General features: G+C 45.8%; 1 protein-coding gene across 1 annotated transcript in view; it reads right to left on the bottom strand.

The window, feature by feature from the left end:
* LOC142198553 (uncharacterized) overlaps positions 1-13,707 on the bottom strand; it is a 163,828-nt gene extending 150,121 nt beyond the window's left edge. Inside the window, exon 1 of the mRNA XM_075269589.1 lies at positions 6,624-13,707. Coding sequence (XP_075125690.1) covers positions 6,624-12,905 — 6,282 coding nt within the window. The 5' untranslated portion in view covers positions 12,906-13,707. The remainder of the gene's footprint in view (positions 1-6,623) is intronic.
* Positions 13,708-18,887: the final 5,180 nt, after the last annotated feature.

Raw genomic sequence — 18,887 nt, 5'->3', positions numbered from 1 at the left:
TATATATGTATCAGGCACTGTATATAGCAGTGATAGATAATACATGTAATTATATAGTATATACAGCCTGTGTACTGGAGTATATATGTATCAGGTACTGTATATAGCAGTGATAGGAGATACATGTAATATATAGTATATACAGCCTGTGTACAGGAGTATATATGTATCAGGTACTGTATATAGCAGTGATAGGAGATACATGTAATTATATAGTATATACAGCCTGTGTACAGGAGTATATATGTATCAGGCACTGTATATAGCAGTGATAGGTAATACATGTAATTATATAGTATATACAGCCTGTGTACAGGAGTATATATGTATCAGGTACTGTATATAGCAGTGATAGGAGATACATGTAATTACAATGGGATGTGTTGTATTGTGTATGTATAGTGGAAAGCTATATGTAAATGTGAGTGAGTAGAGTGAGAGCTACTCCTGAGGTGACAGTAAGGAGTGTGCAGGCAGGTTGAGGCAGGAAATGCCAGGCAGTGTGTGTGAGTCTATAGCTGGGGCTAGGAGTCCTGCTTTTGTGAGTCTCCTGCTAGGAAGCCATGTTGTTTAGTGGCACCAAAAGTAGCCTGTGACTCAATCCTAAGGGAAAACTATGTTTGTGGAAAATTGCACGTAAATCCGTCCAGGCGTTTTAGCGTGATTGAGGAACAAACATCCAAACTCACAAACATCCAAACACACAAACTTTCACATTTATAATATTAGTAGGATCTCTTGGGCTCATTTCCATACCGGCTGACTCTGCACTCCTCCCATTCTGTTCTTTAATCAGAGCATATATTCCCCTTTGTAACTTATGCTCCTGTATCTGTCCTGCATGATCTAATCCCCATTGGTTCCAAAATTTACTATCAAACAGTCCTATCTCTTAAAAATTTTCATTTTTACTTTTGGGCGGCAACTTATGTTTTCCACAATTCTAGGGCCACACAGACCTCTTGCAGATTTTTCTAGGGCCACACAGACCCATCACATTTTCTAGGGCCACACAGACCCGTCACATTTTCTAGGGCCACACAGACCCTTCACAGATTTTTCTAGGGCAATACAAATCCGTCACATTTTCTAGGGCCACACAGACCCATCACAGATTTTTCTAGGGCCACACAGACCAGTCACATTTTCTAGGGCCAAACAGACCCGTCACAGATTTTTATTTATTTATTATTATTTTTTTTATTTTACTTTTTTTCTTGGGCTTCTTCAACTTCTCTCTCTCTCTCCCTTCCCTATTAGTTCATATGGGGTGTACCATATCTCAGAGGGTCCCTTCCCCATACTAGCTGATGGCCAGTCAGCTGTGAGCTCCCACCCCTCTAGGGCAATTAAGACAATAGAGGGTCACTCTTGACTTCTCGAGGGTCACACCGACCTCTCTTAGTGGGAACTCCCAAACAGTCACTCTGTTTTCATTGAACTAATCTCTGATGTGAAAGTCTCTGGCTTAGTGTCCCTTTACTGAAACACCCCTGAATCTTTGCACTTTTATGTGCAAGTCTCTGTTGCAGAGTGCAGTCGCAGAAGAAAGCTTCAGAGTAGATTATATGGGTTAATCTTCAGTTTACTTCTCAGAACATGAGGTAACATCCATCAGCATGTCTATACAGCAATATAACAAGGAATACACTGGAAAGGACCTTAACCATAGATATGCAGCATTCTGAGATATAGACAAGCCTCCATAGCATATCATTACATGTATTCAGCACATAACAATAATAACATCGCCATCTAGTGTCCGGAAGCTATAAGTTCCTCCTACACAGTATAATACAATAAGTCTATATCTGTTGCATATATGTATATACCAACAGTCTCTGGCCTAGTGCTCGGTTTCCACAGACTCAACTTTCTGTCTGTGTCCCGAACACCCCTGAGTCTTTGCACGTACTTGCGCGGATTCTACTCAGTCCTTAGTGAAACAAGGACTTTTCAATCACTCAGTACTTCAACTCTAGGGATTAAGGATGGAGAATGACTCTCCCTTCTGTGCCGCCCTATACACTTTATAACAGATGTAGCAGCCAAATGACAGCATGGACAGTATACAAAGAATGAGGTATAACATTTCCCACCCCGCTACAGACTGCTGTGCAGACAGTGCTGCAATTACTTGTGAGAACTGTAAAAGCTATACTGCTATTTGCTACTAAAGAGACTGTGATATCTGTACTTTGCATGCACAAGAGATTTTTCAAGTAAAGTTCTTCAAAACCGTTGTTACTGGACTCTTAGTCACAGAAGTCATTACAGCCTGTACACTGTAGAAAAGTAACAGCCGAAAGTGAAAGGAAAGGTACTTGTATGTGACAGGGGAACAGGGTTGTATACCACTCAGGCCTGTGATATCACCGTGACTACTATCCCCATCAGCCCTGGACTACCACCGCCATTGTGCACCCCCTTGCTCACTGCATATACACAGCACAAGCTTTTTGCAGAGAAGTTTCTAGCAAGCTGTGGGTGGAGACTTTAGCCCCACCTTCCTTTTAGCAGGGGATAGGAAACCAGGGAAGCCATGTTCTGTAGAGGATAGTCTATGATGTAACATCACCTGCTGCTATACCAAACCTAGGCGCTGCATGGTGAATTTCGAGATCCATGTAAGGTACAGATTCTCCTGGGACCCTTCACCAGTCCATACAGAGGGGATAACAAACACACTTCTACTACCTCCAAGAAGGAGTGAACCTGATAGGAGCAGCTATAAAGGAGCCTTTCTGCATTCCTGAACCCAAAGAAGGCCTCTGGTCAAGTCCAGTGCTCCGTGGTTTCCAAACCATGTGTCTTTTAGGTCTGCATCCGGCTATCGAATACCATGGAGCATTAACCATAAGTAACTACATATACCCCAAATTAGTCTCCCACCAGGAGAAGATCCCTCTTCTGTAGCTATAATCTGGACTGTGTCTCCTCAATACTTTAGACTACAAAATCTGAGGAAAGTTGTGTCAGCATCAGCCCTTACTTGTCAGTTTACAAGGGAATCCTCCTCGCATGCACCTGCTGAATTGTACATGAGAGACTGTATCACTGTGAGGTATTGCTGCACTTTATGGAAGTCCTCAGTAATGAAACTTTTGGTCAATAAAGGACTGTGTCTTTTGCTATACTACTTTTGAAAATTGACTTGTTGTGTGTTCCATGAGAGGTGCCCCACACTCTGGACCACCACTACAGTTACCATGGCCATTGCAAAAGCTCAGCTATCAGAGGGACTACTACCTCCTATTACAGTGGTTCTCAACCTTTCTAATGCCGTGACCCCGCAATACAGTTCCTCATGTTGCGGTGACCCAATTCAGTTTGGAATGTGCATCTATAACGGCGTGCGTTCCAGCTTAATAGCATTGCTGCAGACAGTAGCGCGGCTTCTGAGTGGCTAAAGCCATCGGAAATATGTATTTTCTGATGGCTTTAGGCATACCTCCCAACTTTTGAAGATTAGAAAGAGGGACAAAATATGCGGCACGCGCTGTGGCGAATTTAGCTCCGCCCACTTTTATGTTGACTCTGCCCATTCTCATTCAATTTTCATGTGCTCCCACACAGTATAATCCTACTACAGTCACCCGTACATTATATGTCCCTTCGCCATCTCTCCCGCAGTTTCATATAACCCCTTCATCTGCCGCCAGTTTCATGTCCCCTCATCTCTGCTCCCAGTTTCATGTCCCCCCATCTCTGCCCCCAGTTTCATGTCCCCCCATCTCTGCCCCCAGTTTCCTGTCCCCCCATCTCTGCCCCCAGTTTCATGTCCCCCCATCTGCCCCCAGTGTCATGCCGTACCCCCTTCATCTGCCAACAGTTTCATGTCCCCCCATCTGTTCCCCCAGTTTCATGTCCCCATCTGTTCCCCCGTTTCATGTTCATGGAAATCCCTGTCGCAAGCTGACAGGGATTTCCATGTAATAAAGTGACTTATATGCCCCCAGGGTTCGGGGGATATTGTCACTCCTTAGGGAGAGACCACCATATAGGTGTGTGGAGATTTGTTAAGCCTTTAGCACTCCACTTTGCAAGGAACTATGGGAAGAATATGCAAATCCGCCTTCCATGATGTAATTAGGAAGACAGTTGCTGCCTCATTGTTGCAAACCAATAGAGGGCGCTCACTGGAATGTGCAAGCCTGTCTTAAGACAGGATTCCAGTGAAATAACCCAATAATGGCTGCTCCCTTTAGCTTCATGCCCGACCTTCCAAGAGGCCTTTGTTTAGCAATGACGCTGGGATTATTACCAGGTTATAGTCTCTCAATCGAGGACAGCTGTTTCGATCTGGTTGGATCTCATCAGCCCGATGTAGAGAGGACTATAACCTGGTAGAGGTGAGAGGCTTAGACAGGGTTCGGGGGATATTGTCACTCCTTAGGGAGAGACCACCATATAGGTGTGTGGAGATTTGTTAAGCCTTTAGTGCTAAAGGCTATAGTGCTAAAGGCTTAACAAATCTCCACACACCTATATGGTGGTCTCTCCCTAAGGAGTGACAATATCCCCCGAACCCTGTCTAAGCCTCTCACCTCTACCAGGTTATAGTCCTCTCTACATCGGGCTGATGAGATCCAACCAGATCGAAACAGCTGTCCTCGATTGAGAGACTATAACCTGGTAATAATCCCAGCGTCATTGCTAAACAAAGGCCTCTTGGAAGGTCGGGCATGAAGCTAAAGGGAGCAGCCATTATTGGGTTATTTCACTGGAATCCTGTCTTAAGACAGGCTTGCACATTCCAGTGAGCGCCCTCTATTGGTTTGCAACAATGAGGCAGCAACTGTCTTCCTAATTACATCATGGAAGGCGGATTTACATATTCTTCCCATAGTTTATATGCCCCCAGACATGCTTCCCCTGCTGTCCCAGTGTCATTCCAGAGGTGTTGGCATCATTTCCTGGGGTGTCATAGTGGACTTGGTGACCCTCCTGAGACGGATTTGGGTTTCCCCCTTAACTAGTATACTGTATGTTCCCCATAGACTATAATGGGGTTCGAAACCCGTTTGAACAGTCGAACAGTGAGCGGCTGTTCGAATCGGATTTCGAACTTCGAACATTTGGGTGTTCGCTCATCTCTACAACCTAACATTAAGTCAGCCATGTGTGCCAGTGTATTACTTGGCATGACTTATAAAGAGCTTCTAACCAGCACAGTTGGCGGAATCAGGGTGGATTGAGCCTCTAACCAGAAGAGTTTGGGCGAATTAGTGTGAATTGAGCCTAGTAGGAGCAGAAGTGTGCAAGGAGGAGTATGAGTAGGAGGAACAATTGTAGAGGGTGAGCACAAACATCAAACTTCATGTCAGGGTGCTTGATACTGCTGGACATGATGGCGTTATACCATCTATCACCATTTATTACTGGATGTCCACTTTCAGGTTGCAATTTTTAATTTTTTGTCTGGAATAAAGAAGAAAAGATTTGATTAAGCCTGCTGGATCTCCGTCTGTTTGTTCATTACTACTGGTGGGTTCACGTTCCCAGCCAGGGGAATCAACTTGGTGGATCCGTGCAGCACTTTTTACAAGTGAGTGTTTATATATTCAATTGCTTCAGGATTTGAACATCATTGATAATATATTCTAAGTTGCCATTTTTGCACATTGAACATTCTTGTGCTATTAGTTGGAGGCTGTATTTTTTCCCTTTCTTCCCTCATTCCAGTGTGTACAGCTTACATTCAGGCAGTGTGCTGCGATTGAGATGCAGCGTCCCTGGCCGCATGCACTTTGTTCTGTCCCCACATGAGGCGAATGAAGATGTGGCAGGTGGATAGGGGCTGGGAGAGGTCCTACCTTCGTTTCCTCAATGCAGGGCAGACAGGACCATGTTGCTCAGCGTCCGGAGAGATGATGCACATCAGGAATGGTGAAGTTCAGGCTTGTTTATTTGGAAGACTGGACATACAGCATGTGATGGAAATGCAGCACTTCTCCAGGAATACAGGTGTAACAAGCAGGATGGTACAGCAAGTGTGAGCAACTACTCATAAGTGAAGTTTGTGATAAGTGAGTGTGAGTATGTGGTCGAAAACTGATGCCTTCTGCTGCTCAGTCCAAGGGTGTCTCTCCCAGAACATGGAGACTAGTGATAAAGAAAACAGGAAACAGTTACCCTTGAACCAGGAAGTGAAGGCATGTACAGAATTAATAACTACAGGCTGTCATACAGAAAAAGGACAGCAGGTGGCAGCATGGATTACAAAGAATACAATCTAAGTATGGACGGTATGATTATATCTGGATGAAACAGCACACTCCCCGTCTGAAATTCCGTAAGGGATTTCACTATATATATTTTTTAAAGTCCAATAACCTAGAAAACAAACACAAATATGCATACAATGTAATAATAACTTCAAACGAGGTAAATGACAGGCAGTTCCTGAGATAATCCAAAGATACCCATCTTCGGATCGGAGAAGCCGCACTAGGCCAAACTATCTCCGACCCAGTTGTAATCCAATGAACGAAGTACTAGGGTAGTGTTCTGTTCATGGTTCATCCTACCGGAATGTCCTCAACTGGTAGTATCAGTACGAGCTCGTGGATTGGCCTCTGAAATGTCTTAGGTTCACCTTTCCTAAGGACCTTCAGCTCCACCTTCCGGACCTTACCGTCTTGACTTGGGAAAGTCTTTGTAACGATTCCCATAGGCCAGTCGATTCTTTGAGCTTGTGGTTCCTTCATTAGCACCACGTCTCCTTCTTTCAAGTTTGGTTTATTCTGTCGCCATTTTCTTCTTCCTTGGAGAATCACGAGATATTCCTTTCTCCACCGGTTCCAAAAGTAATCAGCGAGGTATTGCACCCGTTTCCATTGCTTCTGATAGGTGTTTGCGTGAGTAAACTCTTCGCTGATTGTTAGTGGGTTCCCAGTCTTTTGGGTGAGAAGAGTAGTTGGCGTAAGAATGGTCGACATTTCGGGATCCATTGACACTGGGACGAGTGGTCTTGAGTTGATTATGGCCGAAACTTCAGCCAGGAGAGTGACCAGAGTCTCATGGGTGAGCCTTGAAGAGTTCACGTCCATAAGCATAGAGTTTAGGATGTTGCGTGAGATTCCAATCATTCTTTCCCAGGAACCTCCCATGTGAGAACTATGTGGAGGATTGAAGATCCAGGTACAACCTCTTTCTGCCAATTGATCCTGAATTGGCTTGATGTTGATATCCAGATCTCGACAAGCACCAATGAAGTTGCTTCCACGGTCGGACCTTAACTGTTTCACTGGTCCTCTGATCGCTAGAAAATGCCGGAGAGCGTTGATCAGGCTGGAAGTGTCCATAGACTCTATTACCTCTATGTGGACAGCACGTACACTCATACAAGTGAATAATACAGCCCAACGTTTGCTGTTGGCATACCCGCCTCGAGTTTTGCGTGCGGATATCATCCATGGCCCAAAGACGTCTAGGCCAATGTAGGTGAAAGGCGGTTCGGCACTCAGTCTGTCAGAGGGCAGGTCAGCCATTTGTTGATGTACCTGTTTTCCCCTGGTTTTACGACATTGAACACAGCGATGTAGTGCTCCTGCTACACGTCTTTTCATACCTATGATCCAAAGTCCTGCAGACCGTAATTTGCCTTCTGTAATCTGCCTGCCTTGGTGTTCGGTTTTTTCATGAAAGTGCCGGATTAATAGATCAGTGATATGATGTTTACTGGGTATGATGCAAGGATGTTGCTCTGAAGCCACAATCTTGGCTTGATTCAAACGACCACCGACTCTCAGCAAACCAAAACTGTCCATCACTGGATTTAAATGAGCAATGGGGCTTTTGAGAGGGATTTGCTGCTTGTGGTATAGGCATTTCCATTCAGTACTGAATACGCTCTGCTGGACGCAACATATTATAAGGGACTCACAGTGAGAAATGTCCTCGGCAGAGAGTGGTTTATGGCAAACGTGCCAACCGTGACAGTCTTTGTCTTCATGTGAGTTGTTATAAGATCTCGCAATGTGGACTAACCTTGCTATAGACTTGACAAGTTTCATCCAATTGGAGAAGCGTTCAAAGCGCTGGCAACCGAGGCTGGAGGTTGTTTTAGTGTTTGTTGTCAAAGCACTAACCTCGGAGCGGACTTCTGGGTCACCATCCGGATCCTGAATGCTGAAGACTTCCTGGACACATTCACTTCCCTTCTGTTCCAACAGAAACTTAGGACCTGAAAGCCAAGAAGAGTTAGCGAAGGAACTTATAGACATACGTCTAGTGGCATGGTCAGCTGGATTAAGTTCGGATGGGATATAGTACCATTGTTCGGGCTTGGAAGATCTCCTTATTCTCTCAATGCGGTTACTGACGTACACATAGAAGCGCCTTGTTTGGTTGTAGATGTAACCTAAGACAATCTTACTGTCACTGTAGTATTGTACATTATCTATGTTGACGTCCAGCTCGTGCTGTATAAAGTCTGCGAGTTCTACTGCAAGCACGGTCCCACAGAGCTCAAGCCTAGGAATAGTGTGTTCAGGCTTGGGAGCCAACTTAGCTTTGCCGAAAACAAACCCAACGTGATCTTGATTGTCGGGTCCCGTTACCTTCAGATAGGCAACTGCTGCAATGGCCTCCATGGATGCATCCGAGAACACATGAAGTTCCTTTCTAGTGCTAGCAGCGAGTGAGGTTCTGGCGTAACATCTTGGTATATGGATTTCATCCAAGGCACACAAAGATTGTTTCCAGGTTTCCCATTTTGATTCCTTATCAGGGGGAAGTGGGGCATCCCAGTCTTTGACTGTTTCGGAAAGTTGTCGCAGAAGAGATTTACCTTGTATGGTTATTGGTGCTACGAATCCCAGCGGGTCGTATAAGCTATTCACCACTGACAGGACACCACGTTTAGTGAATGGTTTATCTGCGCAATTGATTTGGAAACTAAAGGTATCGGCTGACAGGTTCCACCTCAAGCCTAGGCTTCTCTGCACAGGTGGACAATCTGATCCCAGGTCTATGTCCTTGAATACTGGAGCGTAGTCACTCGACTCAAAGGCTCTCATGACAGCCGGACTGTTTGAAGCAATTTTGTGCAGTCTAAGATTAGCTCGGTACAGCATACCTTGGGTCCTCTTGAGTAGGTCGATCGCCGCTTCTTCTGTGGGTAGAGATTTTAGTCCATCATCTACATAGAAGTCTTTCTCTACAAAGTCTCTGGCGTCTATTCCATATTCGGACTCTCCTTCTTGTGCGGTTCTCCGCAGACCATAGGTTGCCACTGCGGGGGAAGGGCTGTTCCCGAATACATGCACCCTCATGCGATACTCCACCATCTCTTTGTTGGGGTCATTGTCCTTGTACCACAGGAACCTGAGGAAATTCCTATGGTCCTCTCTGACTATGAAACAGTGAAACATCTGTTCAATGTCAGCGGTGATGGCAATGGGCTCTTTCCGGAACCTCATCAACACTCCTACTAGGTTATTTGTTAGATTAGGACCTGTGAGGAGGACATCGTTGAGAGATACGCCTTGATGTTTGGCACTTGAATCAAAGACAACTCTAATTTGCTTAGGTTTCCGTGGGTGATACACTCCGAATGAGGGTAGGTACCAGCACTCCTCATTTTCCTTTAAGAGAGGCGCTGGCTCCGCATGGTTATTCCGGAATATTTTGCTCATAAAGGTGATAATGTGTTCTTTCATCTCTGGTTTGTTGCTAAGTGTACGCTGGAGGGAGTTGAATCTGGACAAAGCTTGTTCACGATTGTTCGGGAGTCTTACCCTGGTGGCTCGGAAGGGTAAGGGAAAAACCCAGTGATTAGTCTTGTCTTTAAGGAACTCATTGTCCATTATCCTGACAAATTCCTTGTCTTCCATTGATGGGGCTACCTTGTTGTCATCCTTAGTTGTATGAAACACTGATTTTCCCAAGTCGTCTGCATAGGGAGAAGGAATGGCATCAGGTAGTTGTACGGGATCTGGGGGCTTCTCTTTCACATCATAGTGACGAGGGCATGGTTTGCAGAAAGTAGTTCGACCGTCCCGGCGTACATAGGTCTTAAAGGAATCAACACATGTTCGGTCCAAGCACACATTTCCTATGATTACCCACCCTAAGTCAAGTCTCTGTGCGTAGGGGGCGTAGTCAGGACCATTGCACTGTTGGCGGACCTTATGTATCCTTAAGTTGTCTCTGCCAAGCAGAAGTAGGATTTCAGCGTCTGTATCCATAGGTGGGATAACGTTGACTAGGTGCCTTAGGTGTGGTTGATGGAACGCAGCTTCTGGGGTAGGAATCTCATCCCTTTGGTTTGGTATTTGATCGCATTCAATTAGCGTAGGTAGGGGTATTTCTACGCCTCCATTGATGGGAGAAGCGATGAAAACTTGTGCCCTCCTGCCACTAGTTTCTATGCGGCCTGAGCAAGTGTTCAGAGTGTAGGGCATCGCTGGTCCTTTGATTCCAAAGGCTTCAAAGAACTTGGGTCCAGCTAGGGATCGATTGCTCTGATCGTCAATGATGGCATACATTTTTACTACATTCTCTGGTTGCCCTTCTGGATAAACTCTGATTAGGCATATCCTAGCACAACATTTATCACTTTGGCTCTCCCCACATACTTCTGAGCATGAGCAAGAGACCGCTGTGGTAGACTTGGTGTTAGCCTGTGGCTCCCCGCCATGGTTTGTAGCCGGACTAGAGGAAACTGCGACTGCTGGATCACTGGTGGCTGAGGTTGGATGCAAAGCTGATGGGTGTTTGTCACTATGACACTCTTCACACTTAATGGCAGATTTGCAGTCCTTGGCCATGTGTTCTAAAGAGGCGCAGCACTTGAAACACACCCCAAGTTCACTGAGTATTTTCTTGCGCTCCAGCATAGTTTTGGACCTGAAGCCTCTACATTTGTTCAACGAGTGTGGTTTTTTGTGAATGGGACACTCACGATTGAAAGATTTATCTCTTGAGGAAACAGTGTGCTGTTTATCAGTGGGTACCGCAGGTAGTGGCAGGTTAGTCTTTCTGACACTTACACTGCTCTTCAAATCCTTGCGTTTATGTGTGACGCTTTCATACCTTGGTGAGGATGTTGCTGTGGCTGCGGTGTTAGACTCCAGGAAGTCTAGGCTAGGGTCATTCCTCATTTGGGCCTGTTCGTCGATGAACTTGCAGAATTGAATGAATGGAGGAAAGGTGACATCATGTGACCGTTTGTACCTGGAGACACATACCGCCCACTTCTCTTGCAGACTATGTGGCAGCTTTGAGACGATTGGGTTCACCCCATGGGCGGTGTCTAGGTAGCACAATCCAGACAGACGAGGATCCTTTTTTGCAAGTTCCAGCTCCATAAGCAGATCACTCAAGTCCAGAAGCTTTTGGGCTTCCTTAAGGTTGATCCTTGGAACATTTTGCAGTCTCTTGAATAGGGACCTTTCTATGGCTTCAGCGCTACCATAGGTTCTTTCGAGTCTTAACCAGGCAGCAGCGAGACCTGATTCCGCTTGCCCCACATAGACGGTCCGAAGACTTTTGATACGGTTTGAGGAGTCAGGACCCAACCATTTAACCATAAGGTCGAGCTCCTGTTCCGCAGATAGGTTGAGGTCGGCAATGGCGGCCTTGAAGGTAGCCTTCCAGGCTCTGTAGTTCTCTGCACAATCATCAAACTTTGAGAGGCTGGTACTGATCAGCTCTCTGCTCACCATAAACCTGGCAAATTCAGACATGTCTGATCCTTCACTCCTTGTTGCCGTGTTAGCTTGTGGTGCTCCTTGGGCGTATAAGCTGTGTGGCGTGAAAGGGTGAATTGCTCCTGGGTAGAATGATGTCGCTGCAGGGTTGAGCTGTGGTTTAACCTCTGGAGATTTCGATGACTGCGGCTTGAACTGTGGAGATGGGCTGGAATGCGTCTTGTGGTCGTTTTGTGATGATTGCTGCTCCTGAGGGGACACATTATGGCATTGGTCTTGGGTCTCTGCAGATGCTGTGGGTAACACTGGCACCGTAGGTTGGGCTGACTTGGATGTTTCCACATTGTCGGGTAGAATGTCACTGGAGAAGGCATGTGCTGCAGATATCTGTCTCTGTACGTAGACTCTGGTACGAACAGCTGGATCATCTTCTTCCAGTGGTGGTAGGCAAATTGGGTCGAGGTTTTGCTTCAAAGCTTGCTCGAGTATTGTTACTTCAGCTAATGCAATTTTTTCCTCCATTTCTGTTTGAAGGATCTTTGCTTTGGCTTCTGCCTCTGCCTCTGCCATTGCTTTCTTGGCTTCTGTCTCCGCCTCTGCTTTCTTGGCTTCTGCCTCTGCCTCTGCTTTCTTTTCTGCGTAGGAACGTCTTAGTTTGGATCGCTCTGCGTTTAAACGAGCCTCTAGAATTCTGTCGCTGAGGGCAGAAGTTCTTGAGCAGGATGATCTGTATGATCGAGAAGAGTGCTTGGATGAGCCTGACCTGTTAGATCTGGCTTCTTGCAGATAAGTGATATGGAGCTCTGCTTTATCTTTGGCATCTTGCACAGCAGCATCCCTTTCTCTGTTTGTGGAATCTGCTTTGCTTAGCTCTGATAAGGCTTCATCAATATTAGAGTCTTTTAGGAAGGCAGCGTACCTTGTGGATAACCTCTTGTACCTTCCATGGGTCACATCTAGCCGTTTTATAGTGTCCTGTAGACTAGCTGCATCATTTTTGTGGCGTTGGATGCTTGACATGAGGGAGGTGACTCGTTCCCATAGGTCATGCAGGTTGTCATTGAACTCATCCTTCATGTAATGGTAGTTCTCAAGGACCTTTACGGTTGGCTTAAGAGAGCGTACAGGTCGTGAGTCTTGGCCTGCTTCTGGTGCTGACTCTACTTCCCGTTCTTCATGGTAAGTAGTATCGGGCTGTATTTGCTCTGTTTCGACACTGGGGAACAATGCAGAGTCCTTTTCGGCCATTTTGGTTTAAGGTGCGCTGTCTCTTTAAGAAACTGGACTTTTGAATTGGGGCCTGGAAACCGCAGTGCAGCTTAATTAAGGTGTTCTGACAAGATTCCCAAGCTGTTTTGGAGAATCATGGGGTATTGCAGTCCGACAATCTGCATCAATGTTGTATAACATACAGAGAGTCTCTATACACAATGCAGACTAGGGTGACACTGCAGACAGTTTCTTAGCAGAGCAGAGTTGTGATATATGGGCAGGCAGAGGGGTTACTACAGGTTGGGGCCGGGCTTCAAGGCAGTTTTCGACTGTTCTGTCCCCACATGAGGCGAATGAAGATGTGGCAGGTGGATAGGGGCTGGGAGAGGTCCTACCTTCGTTTCCTCAATGCAGGGCAGACAGGACCATGTTGCTCAGCGTCCGGAGAGATGATGCACATCAGGAATGGTGAAGTTCAGGCTTGTTTATTTGGAAGACTGGACATACAGCATATGATGGAAATGCAGCACTTCTCCAGGAATACAGGTGTAACAATCAGGATGGTACAGCAAGTGTGAGCAACTACTCATAAGTGAAGTTTGTGATAAGTGAGTGTGAGTATGTGGTCGAAAACTGATGCCTTCTGCTGCTCAGTCCAAGGGTGTCTCTCCCAGAACATGGAGACTAGTGATAAAGAAAACAGGAAACAGTTACCCTTGAACCAGGAAGTGAAGGCATGTACAGAATTAATAACTACAGGCTGTCATACAGAAAAAGGACAGCAGGTGGCAGCATGGATTACAAAGAATACAATCTAAGTATGGACGGTATGATTATATCTGGATGAAACAGCACACACTTGTCCACGCGTCGGTGGTCAAGTGGAACTTTGTGCAACTTTGCGCAGAACTTAGGGCCCTGATGTTACGGGATACGTGTTGGTGCAAGGCTCAACTCACCCAAAGGGCCAAAAACACTGATGGTGAATTTTGTTCCGTTCCAAAGGACTCTGTGTTTAGATTTGGCTCAGTCGCAGCTCCACAAACATGCCTTTGAAGGCAAGGTTTCCTTTAGTGGCTCCATCTCAGCAGGATGATGATGGTGAAGCTTGGTTAAATCTGGTGTCGGAAGGGAAAGTGGTTTCTGATCTACATCTAAAGTATTGGAGCATGTTGTTTGGACTATTAACACCTGATCAGAACCCTGTAGAGGTAATGTAGAGTCCGATATTAGAGGACCATTACCGCTTGTAGTGGTTGCAGCCAATTCTCCACCTTTGCGGTCCTCTAAATAAAAGTTACCCCCAGGACTTGATGATCATTCTAATGGGAGACTAAAGTAGCATCTCTATTAGCTACTTACCTCTGGAGATGGCTGCTCCGCTGCTGTTCGCCTCGCTGCCGCTCCAGCTGCAGTCTTCTTCTCCCTTCGCTGCCCCCTCCCTGCCAGGTTAGGAGAATGTGGGCGGGTACTGGGAGGGGAGACGTCACGTCTCCCCGCCCTGTACCCATCCGCCCACACTCTCCTAACCCGCCCACACTCTCCTAACCTGGCAGGGAGGGGGCAGCGAGGCGAAGAAGACTGCAGCTGGAGCGGCAGCGAGGCGAACAGCAGCGGAGAAGCCATCTCCGGAGGTAAGTAGCTAATAGAGATACTACTTTAGTCTCCCATTAGAATGAATGGAGGCAGCAGGCGCGCAGGGGGTTAAGACTGTGTGCCGGCTGCTTCCATTCATTCCTATGGAACCGCAGCAGAGCCTTCACACTGAGTATACGCTATATACTCAGTGTGAAGGCATTGTGGGAAATACTACCGATCTCGATCCCACCTAAAAAGATCGTGTTCGGAATTCCGATCGCGATCGTGACATTTTTTCAATAGCCGATCGGAATCCGATTTTTTCCGAACACGATCGCTTAACCCTACTTACCACATCACACACACGCACACACACAATGACAGTTAAGGGTGGGGGCTGTTGGATTTCCCATTACCTATGCCATCTGTGGTTGTCATGGGCATCACGATTTAAAGGGGTGCATGCTAATGTTTCTTTAGCTTTAAATTTGTGTTTCTGTCCATACTATTGTGGAGGAAAGAAGGTTTCCAAGTATTTTTCAAATTTCATAGAGGTTCTATTGAGTTTGGAAAGTGTCTAGTTGATAGGCTGTGATAGTGGGGTAATACTGTTACTTGAACGTGTTAGATGCCCCCAGGTATGCTTCCCCTGCTGTCCCAGTTGCATTCCAGAGGCGTTGACATCATTTTCTGAGGTATGATAGTGGACTTGGTGACCCTCCTGAGTCGAATGGTGGGATCCTCGGAAACGAAGCATTTTTCCCCATAGACTACAATGGGGTTCGATACTCGATCGAATAGTCGAATATTGAGCGGCTATTCAAAAAAAATAACGAATATGGAATATTTTACTGTTCGCTCATCTCTACTTTTAACCCTTTCGCTGCCAAGCACGTAGCTATACGTGCTCCCAAGGTGGCACTTCAGTAGCGGAGGACGTAGCTACTGCGTCCTTGCTACTGAAGCCCATAACTCTGTCAAAAATTGGGTTATCTTGACAGTTTTGGTGTCATTTTAAAGCCAAGAATCTTTACTTTCAAATAGCAAAATGATCTGGTGACCTAGAGGTCACCAATTGCTCCCAAAACTGTTAATATAGGCAGATTCTGCTCCTTGTTTTTTCTATAGAAATGTAGGGGAGGCACTATAAAAAGTAGTATAGTGAGCTGAAAAGTAGTATAGTGAGCTGCCATTTTCAGCTTATATGAAAGCCAAGAGCCTGCCCTTTAAAATAAGCTAGCGATCAGCTGACTAGGAGGTCACTGATCGCAGCTGTCAACTAAAAAACACGGTGGTACCGCTCTGTGATGCGACAGTAGAAGTGGGGGAGGGGGGGAGCGCTCACATAAAGCTTTACAGTGAGATGAAAATTACAAGCATCGTTGCAATTTTCATCTCATTTGAAAGCTAGGAACATGGGCTACAAAATAAGCCAGCGATCAGCTGTCCAAAAGGTCGCTGATCGCAGCTATCACATAAAAAAGACAGCGATATCGCTCCATCTGTCCCTCGCTTGTCTGTACTGCTGAAGAACGGGTACATACTAATACTGTGAGATGAATATTGTGAATAGTGTCACAATTGTAATATCATTTGGAAGCGTTGAACATGGGCTATAAAATAAGCCGATGATCAGCTGTCCAAGGGGTTGCTGATCGCAGCTGTCAACTAAAGAAGTCAGCGGTACCGCACAGTGTCGGCACTATTGAAGGGGACGAGAAAGAGCTCACATAAAGCCTTACAGAGAGATGAAACCTGCAAGTAGATTTGCAGATTCCATCTCATCTGAAAGCTAGGAACATGGGCTATAAAATGAGATAAAATTGTGAATCTACTTGCAGTTTTTATCTAACTGTAACACTTTTTGTGAGGTCTCTCTCACCCCCTTCAATAGTGCCGACACTGTGCGGTACTGCTGACTTCTTTAGTTGACAGCTGTGATCAGCAACCCCTTGGACAGCTGATCACTGGCTTATTTTATAGCCCATGTTCATAGCTTCCAAATGAAATTAAAATTGTGACACTATTCACAAGATTGATGTCACAGTTGCACTGTATACGATTGCTGCACAATCTCAGTACCATAGATAAGAGGGAAAGAGGGAGCGTACTGCCGTTTTTTTTAACTGATAGCTGTGAGAAGTGACCTTTTGGTCAGCTTATCACTGGCTTATTTTATAGCCGGTGTTCCTAGATTTCAGATAAGCCAGTGATAAGCTTATCACTGATCACAGCTATCACATAAAAAAGACTGCAGGTCCTGCTATCTCTGTCCTTCTCTTATCTGTGGTGCTGAAGAATGGGCACTGTGCTACTGTGCTGAGATGTATTGTGACACTCACAATTTCCATCTCATTTGGAAGTTAAAAATGTCTGAGCTTCAGAGTAAGGTAACATCTGGTGACTAGGGTTGAGCCGATCTTGACTTTTCAGGATCGATTTTAAAATCCGATTTCCAATCATTTTTCATTCGAACCCGATCTCGATCCCAATTCCAATCCCAATGCAAGTCTATGGAATTTTTTAATTAATCGGAGATCGGATTTTAAAAGCAATCCTATTCACTATACAGCATGGAATCTAACAATTGTTAGAATCCACGCTGTGTAGTGAATCACTAAAGTAGCCAGAGGATTATTTTTTAATCCTCTGGCTACTTAGTCCCCCCTGGTGTCCACTTACCTCCAGAGATGGCTGGTCCGGTGCCCGGTCTTTCTTTCTTCTTTGCTTCGCTGCCGCTCCATGCTGCTCCCTGCCCCCTCCCTGCCAGGTTAGGAGAGTGTGGGCGGGTTAGGAGAGTATGGGCGGGTACTGGGAGGAGAGACGTCACGTCTCCCCGCCCTGTACCCGCCCACACTCTCCTAAGCTACAAGCCCCGCCTACCTAGCGCTATAAACACTAACCTGGGAGGCGGGGCAGCGAGGCAAGAAGAAGGAGGGCACCGGAGCAGCCATCTCTAGAGGTAAGTAGCTGCTAGAGATGTTAGTTTAGCCTCCCATTCCTTTCAAATTCTCTTTTTATTGAAAATAAGGTCAAACAAACAAAAGCACTAAAGTGCAAGGTAATTATATAGCACATAAACAGCATTTTGAAGTGCAAAGTATATAACATAAAGAAAAACAATAAAAGTGGGGAAACAGGTTCTGGAGCAATATATATGAACAGATCGCAATAGAGCACGGTAAGGAAGGAATGGTTCTAGGTCCTGGGTCCTTGCTGAGCTACCAAGAGCGCCTATGAACAAAGAACAGTATTTGTAAAGTCTCATGTGGGGAATGTGGTGGTAGAGATAAGGAGTTAAGGACGAGGGTTAGATTGTCTACGATATTCAAACCAAGGTCCCCAAAGTTTGGTGTATAACTGATGTTTCCTCAGCTCCCAGCTGTACAACTCTTCAAGTCTGGCTATTTCGTTAATCTTGTCTAGCCACTCTGAAATAGTTGGTGGATCTTTATCCAGCCAATGAAGCGGAATGAGCAATTTTGCGGCTTGTACCATAATGGTGGCAAGATCCTTCCTTGAGGGAAACCATGAGTTAGCAGGCAGCCAAAGCAAGACTGAAACTGGTGAAAGTGTTATATTAATTTTAGTTATCTGACGCAAAATTGATTCTACTTGGTGCCAAAAAGGTTTTATCATGTCGCAAAACCAAAATAGGTGTGCTAATGTACCTCCACCTTCACCACATCTCCAGCATTTATCGTCTCGATGCAGGTGCATCACTTTCAAATCAACAGGTCCTCTATACCATCTCGTGAGGATTTTAAAAGAGTTTTCTTGGATTCTTATACACGGAGAGAATCCGTGGGATCTATTATGGATATGGGAGATCTCTGGCTCCGAAAATGTGCGCCCTAAATCTTTTTCCCACTTAGAAATATAAGCAGGCTTGGGCGAGTGTGGGTGCGTTAACAGAAAATTGTATAACAAAGAGATCATACCAGTGGCGTAACTACCGTGGTAGCAGCAGTAGCAGCTGCCACAGGGCCCGGGACATTAGGGGCCCGGTGGCAGCCGCTACCGCTGCGTTTTTTTTTTTTTTTTTAATAGGCCGTTACCGGCTGGAGTTACTCCAGCCACTAACGGGCCCTATTTACTTACCGATCCTGGCAGGGGCCGGGATCGGTAAGTGACACTGCGGGCCCCACAAGCACTATTATACTCGGGGGTCTTTTCGGACCCCCGAGTATAATGATCGGAAGTGCAGGAGAGGTAACTGAACATAAAAAACTGTGTTACTTACCTCTCCAGGCTCCGCGCAGGCTTCGGCCTACTTGTGTGACGTCTCAGACGTCACATGATCGGGGCCTGCGTCCTAATGCGTCGCGACGCAGACTCCCGGTCACATGACGTCCCTGACGTCATTGAAGATGGCCGCCAGCGGGGAGTCGGGAGACAGGTAAGTTACAGTGTTTTTTTTTTTTTATGTTGTTCTTCCCC

Source organism: Leptodactylus fuscus, chromosome 1 (genome assembly GCF_031893055.1).
Source record: "Leptodactylus fuscus isolate aLepFus1 chromosome 1, aLepFus1.hap2, whole genome shotgun sequence".
NCBI lineage: Eukaryota > Metazoa > Chordata > Amphibia > Anura > Leptodactylidae > Leptodactylus > Leptodactylus fuscus.
This window is presented reverse-complemented; position numbering and strand designations above follow the sequence as displayed.